The sequence below is a fragment of the Ranitomeya imitator genome, chromosome 6, assembly GCF_032444005.1.
Source record: "Ranitomeya imitator isolate aRanImi1 chromosome 6, aRanImi1.pri, whole genome shotgun sequence".
Lineage (NCBI taxonomy): Eukaryota > Metazoa > Chordata > Amphibia > Anura > Dendrobatidae > Ranitomeya > Ranitomeya imitator.
In genome coordinates, this window is record NC_091287.1 from 315,295,627 (window position 1) to 315,313,353 (window position 17,727).

The following is a 17,727-nucleotide window of genomic DNA, read 5'->3' on the forward strand; positions in this document are numbered from 1 at the left end:
GGCGATGCGCTCATTTCTGACCCAATGGCAGGAAGAGGTATTTAAATGCCGCTGTCAGCGTTTCACAGCGGCATTTAACTAGTTAACAGCGACGGGTGGATCGCTCACATGTCAGCTGACATGTCCCGGCTTTGATGCTGGCTCACCGTCGGAGCCTGCATCAAAGCAGGGGATCTGACCTCGGATGTACTATCCCGTCCGAAGTCAAAAAGGGGTTAAAGTGGTTCTCTAAGGCTACTTCACACTTGCGTCGGTATGGGTCCGTCGCTATGCGTCGGGCCGACGTACTGATGCACGTTGTGAAATTTCTGCACGACGTGGGCAACGGATGCATCCGCTGCCCATTCTGAAGTCCGGGGAGGAGAGGGCGGAGTTTCGGTGCGCATGCGCGGTAGAAAATGGCGGACGCGACGGACAAAAAGTTCACTTGAACGTTTTTTTGTGACGACGATTCGCCATAACACGACGGATCTGTCGCATGATGGATGCGAGTTGTGGCCATCCATCGCGATCCGTCGCTAATACAAGTCTATGGGCAAAAAAACGCATCCTGCGAGCACATTTGCAGGATCCGTTTTTTGCCCAAAACGATGGATTGCGACGGATGTCAAAAGACGGAAGTGTCAAAGAGGCCTAAGAATGTAATAAGTTGCCGCCCCCCGTCTCAGTCATGTGACAGGCCTCCGAAGCTGCGTTTCTTCAGCCTGCATCCCGCTCTGTGTCTCAACTGTCAGTGGAGCTAAATCATAAGCACACAACTCCTTGATCCAAAGAAAAGGGCTGTACATCAGAAGAAATAAATCATCTCTTTGGCTGACTGAGCACAAGAGACTGTGCCTGGAAAAACGAATTCTGTGTGCTGTCAGACAAAGAAAAGTTTTATTTCTTCTTATGTCACAGCTATTTTCCTTAGCTCATGTACAGTAAGTACGTGATCTTATAATACAGCTCCTCAGTCAGTTGAGACACATGACACCAAAGCTGTGTATTTTCAGACTGCAGCCCGTCCTGACACGCAACTAAGATGGACTGCTGTTAGAATTATGAGACGGGGCCATTTTACTACATTCGTGGATAACCACTTTAACTTCTTGAACAAGTGTAATACAGTTATCTGTAATGACCATATATACAGTACAACCGTCTCCACATTTGCTAATAGGGCAATCAGCAATTCTAATAATTATTAGTGTCTGAAATGGATTATCGTATCAGACATGCATTTTTATTTTGATGTTGCAAGTAATAAGACCTGTCATTTCTTTAGCAAATCTGTGTCATTAAGTACATCACATAAGAAAAATTAAAGTTAAATAAATAAGGCAGCACACTGCAGCGCTAGAACATACAAACTTGAAATACGAAATTTGAACTGCATTACTGCACTAGAAATATGAAAAATGAGAGCGTTTAGCGCATAAAAATGGCCAATTTTATGTGTACCTGGTAGCCACTTTACGGCATCTCTCTTATACCAGGTCCTACGCTTGCCCTACCTCGCTGAGAATAAACGTCTCCATCTGAATGGGTACATGTGAAACCTCTTCCTAGACTAAAATTCTCTCTCTCTATGGAGGGGTATTGGACCTGCTGTAATTAAAACACCTGTGGCTAGAAGGCGGAGTGCACGATCAGAAGGCTAGAGAATACATTTCAAAAACCTGACCTGCACATCCAAACATAGACTAAGTGTGAACAGGTGCTGAACCTAGAGTCGCCAACTCGTATATAGTTAAATAAATAAGGCGACTCTAGGTTCAGCACCTGTTCACACTTAGTCTATGTTTGGATGTGCAGGTCAGGTTTTTGAAATAAGAAAAATTAAAAACCTACATATATTTCCTGATGTTAAACAAATAAAAAAAAATAAAACTCTGGGACAAAAAAAACTTATCATAATGGAAAATTATCTATTTATAAAAGTTGATATTTTAACATCGCCTATTACAGCTGCACTATATCTGCTTGGTTGCATTGAATGTTTTCCTCCTCTGAATTGGTGAGGGGCAAGAACCCCAAAATAGTCATCGGCAAATTGGAGACTCTTGTTCCAGGAGATTCTAATTTAGTACAGAATCCTAGTCATGTTGCAAGGCCTAATAAAGAGAAAGCTCTGACTTATAAGGATACCGCCAATAAGTGGCAATAAGGAGACAACTTAAGCGTATTTTGCTAAAATAAAAACTTTGAATAAAATGGGGGTCCATTTTATAGTCTGAATTTACAGTAGCTTACAGAGCGGGGTCACAGGAGGCAGGATCATCCCACTCCTACAGTCACTGGCGGTTTCATGCAGGAGTGACCCTGCCTCTTGTGACCTGATCCACCGCCGCAGCCCCCCGTAAGCTACATTCGGGCTATAAGACTCCCATTTTCCTCCCACATTTTTTTTGGAAAAAAAAAAAAAAGTCTTATAGTCAAGAATATAAAGATGAAAATGGAGGTATCACTCATGCACTGCTGATGACGAATTGTCGGTGAAATAAAATGCTTTTATTTAAACAGGTTTCAACGCGTTTCGAGGTCATGCAGGACCTCCATCAGGACAGAGGGTTTTGTCCTGATGGAGGTCCTGTGTGAACTCGAAACGCTTTGACTTTTAAACCGGTTTAAAAAAAGCAAATTATTTCACCGACAATTCGCCATCAGCAGCGCATGAGTGATACCTCAGTTTTCATTTTTATATCCATGGTCGTTTTCCCTGACCGGTATCTGTGCAGCAGCTGTTATATGCCCATTATGTGTTGCCATTCAGCAACCTAACAAGGTGAGTGCATCTCCACTTTTTCTGACATTGTCACCAGATAAGACCCTGTTGCGCTTTTTTTTCCCCAGTTTCTCTCTTTCGTTATAGTCAGGAAGATACAGTTCTTTCTTCTGGAGGAAAGTAAAATATGCTTTTTTTCCCAAGGCACATTGCCTAACCTAAAAGGCTCCCTACGTCAGCTGGCTATCTCCGCAAGGAACAATGAGGAACCCTGTTCTTACTAATCAATAGATGCCGAGGAAAAACTGTTAACCCTGAGCTTTTAGCAAGATCAATGCACACTGTTTCTGAAAAGCAGAAGGATTATTGACTTATAGTGCAGAGTTCCTTACCTGCTCTAGTCCAGTAGTACCATCTTGAATGTCATCAGGAAGCATTATGATCATACTCAATTCATTATTAACATACGGTAACTCAAGGACTTTGGTGAACAATTCCCCAACATAAGTCATTGGATACTTGGCCTTTTTATACATCATCTGCACTGGTTTGGTTTCATTCTGAATAAGAGAAGACATTTTGTTTAATGCTCAAGGGTTGCTTTCACAAATGCAGACAGATGTAACAGAATACCATTTGAGGCAAAAAACACACGCAGCGTCTGTGTGATTAATTTTATCTTTTCATGTCAAGAGGATTGAATGAAGCTTTTGCAGACTATAAAGTGCACCTCTCCTTCATGGTGTTTTTATTTAACAAGTCAAAAATGTTGGTCTTATTAATTTAGTAAACTATTTTTAAACAGGTGAAGGCTCCATTTCTTGGTGACAGCTCCAAATCCATCGCTTTCTCTCTACCTACTTGATTAGTCTCATTAAAAGGGTTGTCCATTGAAAACAAGCTATTACGCATCTACAGTATTAGGTGATAATTTGCTCATTTGTGGGTTTCCAACCACTAGGACCCACACTGATAAGCAGAGGGGAAGGAGGGATTTTTTTTTTTTTTTTAAATTCCGGTAACAAAATGGAGCTTCATGTTCAATGCCTGATCCTCTATCAATTTGTTCATTATCTATGAAATTGGCAGAAAGCGCTTGGCAGTCACATAGGGAATTACTAAAGTGGCGATTGAGCAAGAGCACAGCCACTACATTCTAAGGCTAAGTTCACATTTGCGTTGTGCGGTGCAGCGTCGGTGACGCAACGCACAACGCAAATGTGAACGCATGCACAACGCAGCATTTTGTGACGCATGCGTTCATTTTTTCATGATTTTTGGCGCAGAAAAACTGCATCATGTAGCGTCCTCTGCGCCCTGACAGTTGCACCAAAGTGACGCATGCGTCACAAAACGCAAGAGCAACGCATGTCCATGCGCCCCCCATGTTAAATATAGGGGCGCATGACGCATGCGTCGCCGCGGCTGCCCCCGACGCAACGCTAATGTGAACGTAGCCTAATGGGGATAAAAGTTCTCAGTTCTGCAGACTGGTGCGGATCCCAGCGATCAACAAGTTATCACCTATCCTGTGTGTAGGTGATAAAGAAGTTAACAATAAGTTAGGGATGATTGCAGATGGTCTTATTTTTATGTAATGGAATGTAGAACTTTGAAGTGTGAGCACATTCTATTTAGATCTCGTGTCCGCTCTAATTGTTTACCAAAGAGCACCAAATCTTATCCAAGAGGATAAAACAACTGATTTGTCATTGGATTACGGTACTATGAGGACATTTTTCTTAATTATGCCAGAAGTAAATGGTTTTAAACTAAGAACCTCATGTTCAGTTATATATTATTTTTGCTTAGCGGCATTAGATCATTGTATGATTTTTGGAGGTCCATTCTCTTTTTTTCAGCATATTGCATGATCTGTCCTTTTTTTCTTTGGATGTGCACGCCTCCCATTTGGCACAGATGATTTTAATTAGCAGGAGACTGCAAAGTAAGGGGTCTAGCCCATTTTTGCTGTCACTGAAGAGTTGGAGGAAGGCGAGGGGCAGACTGCCTGGTGCACCACAGCACCCAGCATGCAAGACTGAGTCCCCAAGACTCCAGACCGCGCCGCCCCACCAGCACAAAATCACAGCAACAATGGCCACTACACTGCACCAACACCAAATGAAAGGAATACTGAAACTCTTCAGTGAGAGCAAAAATGGGCTAGACCCCTTACACTTTGCAGTCTCCTGCTAATTGGGAGGAGTGCTGGTCCAAGAAAGGGAAAAGAACATGCTATGCACAAAAAAAAAAAAAAAAAAAAAAAAAAGAGCATGAACCGCACATGAACTGAGGTTCTTAGTTTTACATTCTGATCAGAGCGTATGAAGCCCACTGTCACGTCAAACCTCGTAGTGCAGCAACCGAATAAAAAACAAAAAAAACAATTCTGGCGGTTTGATTTCTTTTTGCATTTTGCTGTACACTTTATGAGATAAACATTTTTATATTTTATTAGCTCAGTCAATTACACATGCAGTAATACTAAATAGGCTACACTTTTCATGCTTTACATTTCACTACACTGTATTCCAAATTATTATGCAAATTGGATTTAAGTGTCAAAGATTTAATTGTTTTGTTTTTCAAATAAACTCATGGATGGTATTGTGTCTCAGGGCTCAATGGATCACTGAAATCAATCTTAAACACATGTGATAATTAGTTTTCCTGGTGATTCAAATTAAAGGAAAACTACATAAAAATGATGTTCCACATTATTCAGCAGGCCACAGTTTTCAAGTAACATGGGAAAGAAAAAGGATCTCTGCTCCCTAAAAGCATCAAATAGTGCAATGCCTTGGTCAAGGGATGAAAACATTAGATATTTCCCTAAAACTTAAGCGTTATCGTTGTACTGTTAAAAGATTTGTGGCTGAATCTGAGCACAGACGTGTTCGTGCTGATAAAGGCATAATGAGGAAGGTTTCTGCCAGACAAATTCATGGGATTAAGAGAGAAACTGCAAAAATACCATTACAAAGCAGCAGACAGTTATTTGAAGCTGCTGGTGTCTCTGGAGTCCCTCGAACCTCAAGGTGTAGGATCCTTCAAAGGCTTGCTGTGGTGCATAAACCTTAATATTCAGCCACCCTTAAACAGTGTTCACAAGCAGAAATGGTTAAAGTGGGCCCAGACATACATGAACACTTATCAGTAAACAAAGCTATTTGGAAATAAGTGTCAAGCAACCCTGGATGGTCCAGATGGATGGAGTAGTGGATGGATGGTGGATTTCCACCATGTCCCAACAAGGCTGCAACGTCAGCAAGGAGGTGGAGGAGTAACATTTTGGGCCAGAATCACGGGGAAACAGCTGGTAGGACGCTTTAAGGTTCCTGAAGGTGTGAAAATGACCTCTGCAAAGTATTTAGAGTTTCTGACTGACAACTTTCTTACATGGTCTAAAAAGCAGAAACATGCCTTCAGGAGCAAAATCATCTTCATGCATGACAATGCACCATCTCATGCTGCAAAGAATACCTCTGAGTCATTGGCTGCTATGGGCATAAAAGGAGATAAACTCATGGTGTGGCCACCATCTTCACCTGACCTCAACCGTACAGAGAACCTTTGGAGTATCATTAAGCAAAAGATCTATGAGGGTGGGAGGCATCAAAACAGCGGCTCTGGGAGGCTATTCTGACTTCATGCAAAGAAATACAAGCAGAAACGCTCCAAAAACTCACAAGTTCAATGGATGCAAGAATTGTGAAGGTGATATCAAAGAAGGGGTCCTATGTTAACATGTAACTTGGCCTGTTAGGAGGTTTTGGAGTTAAATAGCTGTTTTGTTCAGTGAATGTGACCTCCTAATGCTGCAAATTCCACAAATGAGCATTTTCAGTTCTTTAAAACATATCAAATGTATAGAAATTCTACTGTGCCTAATAATTTGGAACAGTGCATTTTGAGTTTTTTTTTTTTGGAGAATATACTGTTATCATTTGGAGGTTTCTTCAATAAAATTTGATGTATAATCTAACGGGTGATGACTTTTATTAGACTGACTCATTTGCACCAACCATTTAGGAAAATCCGAGAAAAATATAATTTGCATAATAATTTGGAACACAGTGTATTTATGTTTGGGGAAAAAGGTGGGCGAGATATATTTATTATGTATATATACACAAACATACACATACTTATTTTACAATTTTTTTTCACATTTATAACTAGTCCCCTTAGGGAACTTGAACCTGCAATCTCACATGGCCACCATAGGGTTCACAGAATTCACCAGGCTGCCATGGCAATAAATCAACACCCAACAATTAAGACATGTGGGATGTGAAGGCTGTCATGTTTGACCGTGGCAAATAGGAGATTAAACCGATGCGATTGAAGCATCAGTTACTTTTAAGGCGTCAGCCGTGTTACATGTAACACACCCTGCAGTAGAATTAGACAAAGCTGGTTCAGCTCCTGAATCTGCTACATAAGTGATAGCATACATGTACAGGCCAAAAGTTTGGACACACCTTCTCATTTCAAGATTTTTCTGTATTTTCATGATTATTAAAATTGTACATTCACACTGAAGGCATCAAAACTATGAATTAACAATTGTGGAATGATATACTTAAAAACATGCATGTGCCCCTGTTGTGTACCACTAGGTATGTGATTTACATGTTGATACCAAAGTACCATTATTTGGGCAGCTATATGTTTGTATTTATTCATTATTCCGGGGGTATCATTCTATTACCGCCAATGTATGTGCGGCATTGCCTGTCACTTATTAGTCATGTCTCTTGTCAGCTGACCTTTTTGTATTAATATATATATATTTTGTGCATTATATTTCATAATTTCTTTGGAACTTTGTTCACTGAATTTCTTTTTTGAGGTGTTTTTCATATCGACTTCAGTGGGTCTCTATTAGTCCAGTATTTTGGCTATGGGATATGCGTTTACAGTTAACAGTAATACTGAGTTTGTTGCAGCATTCCTATAGTTACATGTGTTTTTCTGCTTGTTCTCTTGAAGCTCATCAAGAGAATGCCAAGTGTGCAAAGCAGTCATCAAAGCAAAAGGTGGCTACTTTGAAGAACCTTGAATATAAGACATATTTTCAGTTGTTTCACACTTTTGATAAGTATATAATTTCACATGTGTTAATTCATAGTTTTAATGCCTTCAGTGTGAATGTACAATTTTCATAGTGATGAAAATACAGAAAAATCTTTAAATGAGGTGTGTCCAAACTTTTGGTCTGTACTGTACATGTACAGCAACCATCGCTAATGTGTAGGAACTAAAAGCCACCCTTTAGCATACTACACTGCACATCCTTGCAGCATGGTAAGGAGGAAAAATACAGTGGACTAATAAAATGTGACTGCTGTCTTTTACATATACCGTATTTTTCTGACTATAAGACGCACTTTTTCCCCCTCAAATTTTGGGGGAAATGGGGGTCCGTCTTATAGCCGGAATAAACTTACAAGTAGTGTGGCGGCAGCAGGAGTCGGGCGATTTTGCGGTGGTCCCTCTCCGGCGCTGCAGAGCGAAGATCACACTCCCTTCCCAGGCCGATGCGGCAGGTTCGGCGGTGCTCTGTGGTGCGGAGGGGCTTCGCCGGCATTTTGTCGATACCTCCCACGGACCCCATTTGACACATTAATTTTTTTTCCCTATTTTCCTTCTGAAAATTTGTGGTGCGTCTCATGGTCCAAAAAATACGGTATATAATTTCTTTTGACCAAACAGCACAATTCATTGGGTCTTCTGGGCAGATAGGATAAAGAACAAGTCCCAAACTTTGCTTCCAGATCACCTAGAGGTATAGTATTTGGTTATGCAGAAGAATAAATATTAAAGACATACACGTTTGTGCATACCTTATTTAGCCTGAAGGGCATTTCATGTGTGCGTTGTTTGTCAAACTGGTTTGCCCAATTTCCTTTGAAGTAAATTGCATTGACTAGCACCAATTTGGTAAGGGAATCCACGCTGCCACTGGGCAACAGGTCCTGGATTTTACCTAAAATTAAAGTCGAAAGCATTAATGCAGGACTGTCCTATATTCAAAATACAAGTTCTTTTTAGTCCTTCAGTATCTGTCCTCCATGAAAAAACTGTTATATTTATCAAAAAGGTGATGAAACGCAAGAAAAAAAAAAAAACAGCTATTCAATATTGGACCCAGCGTTTCTTTACATCACTAAGGTTATGTGCACTTGTTAAAAATTTGCTGCAGACATTTATGTGTATACTCGAGTATAAGCCGACCCGAGTATAAGCCGTGGCACCTAATTTTTCCACGAAATACTGGGTAAGCTTATTGACTTGAGTATAAGCCAGGTATCCAACAACAAAAGAAAAGCAGATGCACTCACCAAAATGCAGTTTCAATTGTCCTTTATTTCAATACCAAACGGTACATTCTTCACGGCACGGGGGAGTGGAGGGTAAAAAAGAAGAGTGCGGCAGGCGAGACGACGGCCGTTTAGCGCTACACCAGAGCGCTTCTTACGGGTCCATAGCCAGAGGGGAAGTGACGCCAGGCTAAGTAGGTAAGTGAATATGAACTCCGCCTGCGTCATCAACCCGTCAGGCAATAGAAAAAGTGCACGGTATGTTAAAAACATTTAAAAACAAATGCATATTACTGATATATATATAATAATCCTGCAATCAATATATGATGTTAATATATATATTTGGGGGTCCAGCATTAGAATTCTTGGATGTGTGGGTGGAGGTGGCAGAAGGGAAGGTTTGTACCTCCATATTTCGGAAGCCCTCTGCGGTGAACTCCATCTTACACTTTAACAGCTTCCACCCTCACCACACCAAAAAGTCCCTACCTTACAGCCAGTTACTGAGAACACGACGGGTAAATAATACCCAGGAAGGCTTCAAACGACAGTCAGGGGAACTTTGTGGCAGGCTTCGTGAAAGAGGATATCAGGAGGAATTTTTGAATTCTGCGTTGAAACGGGTAGAAGATGTACGCTTTGGTTCTGGAGAGAGTTTGCCAGGCTCAGCGTTGCAGCGTTTCTCTTTTTGTTTTCAATACAGTCCCTTAGATAAGGAAATTAGAGCTACTCTCCGTAAGCACTCGCATGTTCTGGAGAGGGACAGAGAACTAACCGGTAGAACAGCAGGAGGTCCATTGGTCTCTAATAGGCGGGGAGTCCGCATCAGAGATATTCTAATATGCAATCGAGTTACAAAAGACAGATCCAATTGGTTAGAGCGAGCCGTTCCGACAGGCAACAATCGGTGTGGACATTGTCAATATTGTCGGTTCCATCTATTGGGCCAGACTTTGCATATCGGACCTGTTACACATCAGGTCCGACAATTTATTTCCTGCAAAACGGAGTTCGTGGTGTATGTAATTTTCTGTCCCTGCGGGCGATTCTATATTGGTAAGACTATCAGCAGGTTATACGTGCGGTTCAGAGAACACTTTAAATCAGTTACCTCTGGTAAAGGTGTTCCGAGATTAATTGATCATATAAAAGAGAATCATGATGGCAATCCGGAGGTTTTAACCTTTGCGGGTATCGAGAAAATAGTCTTACCAGTACAGGGCGGCGATCTCCATAAGATACTCCTAAGACAGGAGGCAAAATGGATTTTGCGAACGAAAGAGACTGGTCCAGCTGGTCTTAACGACAGAATTGACATGTCCGTATTTCTTTAGGATTGGTTTCATTACGTCTCTTTTGTTTTGTTTCCCCCCCCCCCCCCTTTTTTATCAAATCTCTTGTTGATATTATTTAGCGCTGCGATTTTGTTATATTTTTTGTTAAATTGTTTGTATATGTTTTTTGAATAACCAATACTGATAGGTATGTCTATGGTGTCATTCTCTTCCCCCGTTATCTATAGGGTCATTCCATATCAAGTGATCCAAATATGAATATTTTTTTTACCTGACGTCTTTAGATTTTTTTTATTTTTTGTTTTTATGTACAACTTTAGTTAATTACAAATTAAAAGTTTAGAATTTTTTTCTTCATCAGTTAATTTTTTACAGATTTTTAAAGTTTTGAAAAAGTGCGATTTTTGGCCTGGTATGGCTTTACATTTTTTATCATATCTCGGGCTAGAATTAAGATAAAGAGGTGGGAGAAGCATCATTGTTTTCAGAACGGTACCGGCTTTCATTTGATATGTCACAAGACTATGTTCCTTGATATTTTGTTTTGGAGAAATCAAATTCAAAATTTTGATGCGCAATTGTGAAAAAAAACGTATGTTTTAAAATTGTGGAAACATGCATGTGTGTTACTTGTGTTCTTGTTTATATTTGTACAGGGATTCAACTTGGGACCTTTCAAATTGGTATTTTTTTTAAAGCCTTGAATCATCTGATTTTGTTTGTTGGAGTTTCTTCCTTTTTTCTTTTCAAATTACAACTTATTGAATTCAACATTTATATACAACAATAAAGAAACAAAAAACAAATACTGAAGTGCCAGAATAAATCCATCTTAATCATCATAACACAACTTGCTCAGCATTTTCAACCTGAATGCATTGAACAAGCCAAAAGAAAAAGGTGATCACATCCTCAAGTGTGATTACCCAAATACAGTCTCATCCTAATTATATGTTAAAAACAAGATTAAAAGAACCAATATTTTACCACTTATTTATACATGGAACAATTCATCATTTAACATGTCATTTATGAAGTGTTTAAGAAGAATAGTCCAGGAGTTAAATCCTCGTTGTATAAAATATGAACTAATCAAACAATTAATAGTAGGTTTTTACACTGGCCTTTTATCATCAATGTGTCCCTTCTAGTGGGTGAAATGTCATTTTGTCCATATACTAGCAATGGCCATTTCCTTTTGTGTCAGTATGTACGGCTGTCATGGTGCTCGGCTCCACCTGAGTTAATATCTGATTTTTGTTAACTTTTACAATGTCTGGTTTTCTTGGATACACAAAGGACGGCGCTGGACAAGAAGATGCAGAAAAGTCACTTCTACTTCTTCATTTTCACAATCTTTGGAGAGTCCAGTAGCCGCCACCAGCGCCGATCATATTCACAGATTACATAACCGGTTATGTCATCAATTGCCGATCTTGTGCCGCCTTCTACCACTTCATGGATGTCACTGTCTCTGCTGAATGAAGAAAACAGGATTTTTGGTTGCTTACCGTAAAATCTGTTTCTTGGAGCCTCCATTGGGGGACACAGGAACCATGGGTGTATGCTGCTGCCACTAGGAGGCTGACACTATGCAAATAAAGTTAGCTCCTCCTCTGCAGTGTACACCCCATCGACTGGCATTATACTCTTCAGTTAGTGAGAAAGCAGTAGGAGATAATGAACAAGGTTGAAAAACCATAACCACAAACTTGAGAACTGTAAACGTGAGAACAGTCATAGAGCATATAACAGAAACATTGGGAGGGAGCTGTGTCCCCCAATGGAGGCTCCAAGAAACATATTTTACGGTAAGCAACCAAAAATCCTGTTTTCTTTATCACCTCTCATTGGGGGACACAGGAACCATGGGGCGTCTCAAAGCAGTCCCTAGGGCGGGAAAACAGACTTCCATCAGGTCAGAGGACTCACCACTGCCGCCTGCAAGATCCTTCTGCCTAGGCTGGCGTCCACCAAAGCGTAGGTATGGACCTTGTACAATTTGGCGAACATGTGGAAGGAAGACCAAGTTGCCGCTTTGCAAAGCTGTAGGGCGGAAGCCCTGTGGCGCACCGCCCAGGAGGCGCCGACTGCCCGGGTAGAGTGAGCCTTAATCCCAGGAGGGGGCACTCTGTTCTTGACCCGGTAAGCCTCCAAAATTGCCATTCTGATCCATCGAGCAATAGTCGCTTTAGAAGCCGGTTGGCCTCTGCGCGTGCCATCAGGAATGACGAAAAGGGAATCAGTCTTCCGGAAAATGGAGGTTCTATCCAGGTAGATCCTCACTGCCCTGACGAGGTCCAGCTTGTTCAACGATCGCTCCAGAGGATGAGTCGGAGCTGGACAAAAGGAAGGGAGAACGATGTCCTCGTTGAGGCGGAAGGAGGAAAACACGTTAGGAAGAAAGGAAGGTGGGAGCCGGAAGACCACCTTGTCCTGGTGAATGACCAAAAACGGAGTACGGCAAGACAGGGCCGCCAACTTGGAAACACGGTGAATAGACGTGATGGCCACAAGAAGAGTCACCTTCCAAGATAGAACTGATAGAGAAATCTCCCTAAGGAGCTCAAAGGAAGAAACCCTCAGAACGTCCAGTACCAGGTTTAAACCCCATGCATCCACAGAGGCCCTGTACGGCGGGACAGCGTGGGCTACTCCTTGAAGGAAGGTCTTAGCCTGTGGCCGAGAAGCTAAAGTCTTCTGAAAGAGGATGGAAAGCGCAGAAACCTGGCTCTTCAGGGAGCTAAGAGCCAGGTCCGAACCCAGTCCTGCCTGAAGGAAGGCCAAAAGAGAAGGCATAGATGGAACGCGGTTGGACTCGCACCAACGGAAGTAAGCTTTCCAGGTACGGTAGTAGATCCCGGAAGACGAAGGCTTCCGAGCCTGAATCATGGTGTGAATCACCCGGTCCGAAACGCCGGACGCTCTTAGAACCACGGTCTCAACAGTCACGCCGTTAAACTGAGTGACCGAGAATTCGGGTGGCAGATCGGACCCTAAGACAGCAGATCGGGCCTGTCTGGAAGGCGCCAGGGAGCATCCGCGAGAAGGTTGACGAGCTCTGCGAACCAAGCTCTCCTGGGCCAATCAGGATGACCGGCACCCCTTCCGCTTTGATCTTCTTCAACAGTTTGGGAAGTAATGGAAGGGGTGGGAACAGGTAGGGCAGCACGAACTGTGACCAAGGGATGGCCAGAGCGTCGACGCCCACTGCGAGAGGATCTCGAGACCTTGAGATGAACTGCGGAACCTTCCTGTTCATTCGAGACGCCGTGAGATCCACGTCCGGAGTCCCCCATCGAAGACTAATCTGATGGAAGACCTCCGGATGCAAGGACCATTCCCCTGCCGCGAGGCCCTCGCGGCTGAGGAAGTCGGCGGCCCAGTTGTCCACGCCGGGAATATGCACTGCGGATATCACCGGAACTGTTGCCTCTGCCCAAAGGAGGATCTTTGATACCTCGGCAAGGGCCAAGGAGCTCCGGGTCCTCCCCTGATGGTTAACATATGCCACAGCCGTGGCGTTGTCCGACTGGATCAGGACTGGCAGGCCCCTGAGAATCCTTTCCCAGTGGCGGAGGGACAGAAAAATGGCCCGAATTTCGAAGACATTGATTGGCAGAGATGACTCCTGCGACGACCAACGGCCCTGGACAGTCAGGTGGCGAAAAACTGCACCCCAGCCGAGCAGGCTGGCGCCCGTCGTCACCAACTGCCAGTGAACTGGAAGGAAGTACTTGCCCTGGGAGAAGAGAGGTGACGTCAGCCACCAGTTGAGAGGCCGTTTGACCCGAGAAGAGAGTCGGATCGGCCGATCCAGGGAGAAGACAGACCTGTCCCATTGAGACAGAATGGCTAGCTGAATGGGTCGCGAATGAAATTGGGCAAAGGGAATCGCTTCCAATGTTGCTACCATCCTCCCCAGAACCTTCACGGCCGATCGGAGGGAGGGAGGCCGAGGACCCTGGAGCAAGTGTATGTCCCGACAAAGGGTGGATCTCTTGTCTTTGGGAAGGAAGACTCTGGTCTGACGAGTGTCGAAGAGCATGCCCAGAAAGATGATGCGCTGAGAAGGAATAAGGCAGGACTTCTTCCGGTTGACCAGCCACCCGAAATGGGCTAAGGTGTCGAGAACATTGGACAGGCTTTCGTGAGCCTGAGAAAAGGACGGAGCCTTGATGAGGATGTCGTCGAGGTATGGCAATAGGACCAGGCCTCTGACTCTCGTGATGGCCATCAGTGCCGCCATGATCTTCGTGAACACCCTTGGAGCGGTTGCGAGGCCAAACGGCAGGGCGACGAACTGAAAATGTTCCCGGAGCACTGCAAAGTGCAGGAAACGGTGATATCCGGGAAATATCGGGACTTGGAGGTAGGCGTCCTGGATGTCTATTGAGCACAGAAATTCCTGGGCTTCCATGGAAGCAATTACTGAACGAAGGGATTCCATCCTGAAGTGTCTCAGACGAACTCTCCTGTTCAGCAATAAGAGGTCCAGAATGGGGCGAACCTTGCCGTCTTTTTTCGGTACACAAAGAGGTTCGAGTAGAAACCCGTGAACCGTTCTTTTTCTGGTACGGAAACGATTACCCCGGCTTTGAGAAGAGAAGCGATAGCTGCGAAGAAACCCGGAACTAGAGCGGGATCTCTTGGAGGACGGGATTTGAAGAAACGATCCCGGGGTCGTGAAACTCTATCTTGTATCCCGAGGATACAACTTCCCTGACCCATGCGTCTACTGCGGAAATCCAGACGTTCCAGAAAAAGAGAAGACGGTCGCCCAACCTGGGAGTTGGGCTGGAGTCTTGCAGAGAGTCATGCCGAGGTGGATCTTCCAGTCCTAGACCTGGAGGATCCACCTTGGGAGTAGCGAGAACGCTAAGAAGGAGTGGGTCTAAACAAAATACCCTCTTCTTCTCTTGACGTGCCTGTGGCCTCTGCTGCGTGGACCCAGAAAAAAAGACCAGCTGGTAAGGGACTTTTTTTTTTTTTTGGAAGACAAATCCGCCTGCCAGGCCTTGAGCCAACGGTCCGACGGAAGGGAACAGCATTGCTGGAAGCCTGAGTCGCACAGGACGCGGCATCCAGGGAAGCGGAGGCCAGGTATTCACCTGCAAGAGAAATCTGTCTGGCAAGCTCAGCTAGCTGTCCAAGTGGAGCCCCATCCGGGATGCCCTGACGGAGCTGTTTGGCCCACTTGGATACTTCGCAAAGGATTCTATGATTATCATTAGAATCCTTCAGAGATGCTCCGCCAGATAGAGGAAGGACAGTATTGGTCTTTCGACAGCCTGGAAACCCGAGGATCCACCGAGGGAGAAATCCAATTAGCGGTGAGCTCCGGAGAAAAGGGATATAAAAACGACAAGGCGCTTTCCTCTCTGAAAGCGTCCGGCCGGATCCTCTCCTTCTCTCGTCATGATTTCCTCTAAATCAGTGTGAGGAGTGAAAAGCCATTGAAGGTGGTTTAGCCCGTCTAAACGAAACCGCCTGGCCTGCGGGTTCCGTAGCGGAAGCTTTGATGCCACAGGTCTGATTTATCGCTCCAATGAGGTTCTGAACCATGTCCCCCATGCTATAGATTTGGTTCAACTCCAGCGCCGACCTATGAAGGCGCATCAGAAAAAGCCTCGCCTGACTCAGGGAGGACCGGGGGGAAGCCGACCGCAGAGAAGGACCGTGGGGCGATATGGAACTGAAAGAGGACTCAGACCAGCGTTCCTGTCTGGACCTTTTGCGGCCTATAACGGAAGGGTCAGATGGAGCCTCCTGCGACCCGTTGGCTACTGCGGGGGTCTGCAGGGGCAACCTATCAACCACAGACACAAGGGTTTTAGACACCTGTGTTAGATCCGCTATGGACTGTGATAGAGAGGAAAACCAGGCTGGAGCGGAGTTTTCGCTCTGTAGCAGAACAGCGGGAGGGTCCTGGGCGGGGGTTGCTACAGGTCTGACAGAGAGATGACAACGCAAAGTGTTTGCCTAAGGCAGAAATACCAGAAGGTTAGGGGACAGAAGGGTAGAGGAAAGTGTCCGTCTGCAGAGCAGAGCTACTCACGACAGGCGGAGCGATCTTCGGACAGAAAAGCTGCATAGCTGCCCAGAGGAGGATCTTGATAGAAGATGCACCTCAGCGATGATCCTTAACGTAGAAATGCAGACAGACAGCAGACTTCTGGGACACTGCTGTTTGGCACCTTCAGTCCAGGACCAACTGCAGCCACAAAGAGTGGAGCAAAGCGTTCCTGGCGCCAAAAAACAAAACTTGGGGGCGCAGGGAAAGTGGGCGGGGCTAACCGCCATGTCAGGACCGCCTGCTGTGTCTCACAATGCGCCGAAAAGAACCAGTCGGGCGGGAGAAAAGCCCGCCAGATGGAGAGAAGGAAGTGGGCGGAGTCGTGGCCGGAAGTAGGCCCCGGGAGAAGCCGGGGCCTAAATTAGAAGCCGGAGAGGGCCGCGGCGGCGGACGTGCAGCCAGGAAGCAGCGTGGCCGCCCGCAAGACAGCCGCGCAAGGACAGAAAAAGGCAGCGCGGCTGCCTGCAGGCCCGCCGCAACGGCCCCACAGAAAGAGCGCGGTCGCCCCAGAGAGAGGAGCGTCTGCTGCAAAAAACCAGCGCAGGTGCCAGTAGGGCTGCCGCGCCACCCAGAGGAGCGTCTGCTGCACAAAACCAGCGCAGGTGCCAGTAGGGCTGCCGCGCCACCCAGAGCAAGGAGCGGCCGCAGCAAAAAGGGGCAGCACGGCCACAGCAAAGAGGGGCAGCGCGGCCACAGCAAAGAGGGGCAGCGCGGCCACAGCAAAGAGGGGCAGCGCGGCCACAGCAAAGAGGGGCAGCGCGGCCACAGCAAAGAGGGGCAGCGCGGCCACAGCAAAGAGGGGCAGCGCGGCCACAGCAAAGAGGGGCAGCGCGGCCGCCGCGCCAGAGAGGAAGAAGCGGCCATAGTAAAATTAAGGGCGGCTAGAAGGGCCGCCGCGCCACTCGGGTAAAGGAGCGGCCGCAGCAAAAAGGGGCTGTGCGGCTGCCGAGACAGTGCGGGGGGAAGCAGTGCGGCCGCCGCGCGAGGAGACGTCCGCGCTGCTGTGCCAGAGAGGAAGGAGCGGCCGCAGTAAAATTCAGCGCGACAGCCAGAAGGACCGCCGCGCCACTCGGGAACAGGAGTGGCCGCAGCAAAAAGGGTAGTGCGGTCGCCCAGACAGTGCGGGGGAGCAGCGTGGCTGTCCAAAGGGGCCGCCGCGCGAAGGAGACAGGACTCCTACCATGCCACCCCGAGAAGGACCCAGAGGAAGGGGAGCAGGAATACTCACCTAAACATCCCACACCGTCTGTTACTAACCTCAAACCGGTGAAGATACCAGACGTCCAGGGAGCTATGATGGACGTCCTCGTCTCCTCC

At 45.5% G+C, this 17,727-nt stretch overlaps 1 protein-coding gene across 3 annotated transcripts in view; it reads right to left on the reverse strand.

The window, feature by feature from the left end:
• LOC138642549 (serpin B6-like) overlaps positions 1–17,727 on the reverse strand; it is a 90,072-nt gene that overhangs the window by 10,450 nt on the left and 61,895 nt on the right. For all 3 annotated transcript variants that reach the window (XM_069730766.1, XM_069730767.1, XM_069730765.1), the window contains exons 5-6: positions 8,560–8,702; positions 3,100–3,267 (exon numbers count right to left, since the gene is read on the reverse strand). In XM_069730766.1, coding sequence (XP_069586867.1) covers positions 3,100–3,267; positions 8,560–8,702 — 311 coding nt within the window. The remainder of the gene's footprint in view (positions 1–3,099; positions 3,268–8,559; positions 8,703–17,727) is intronic.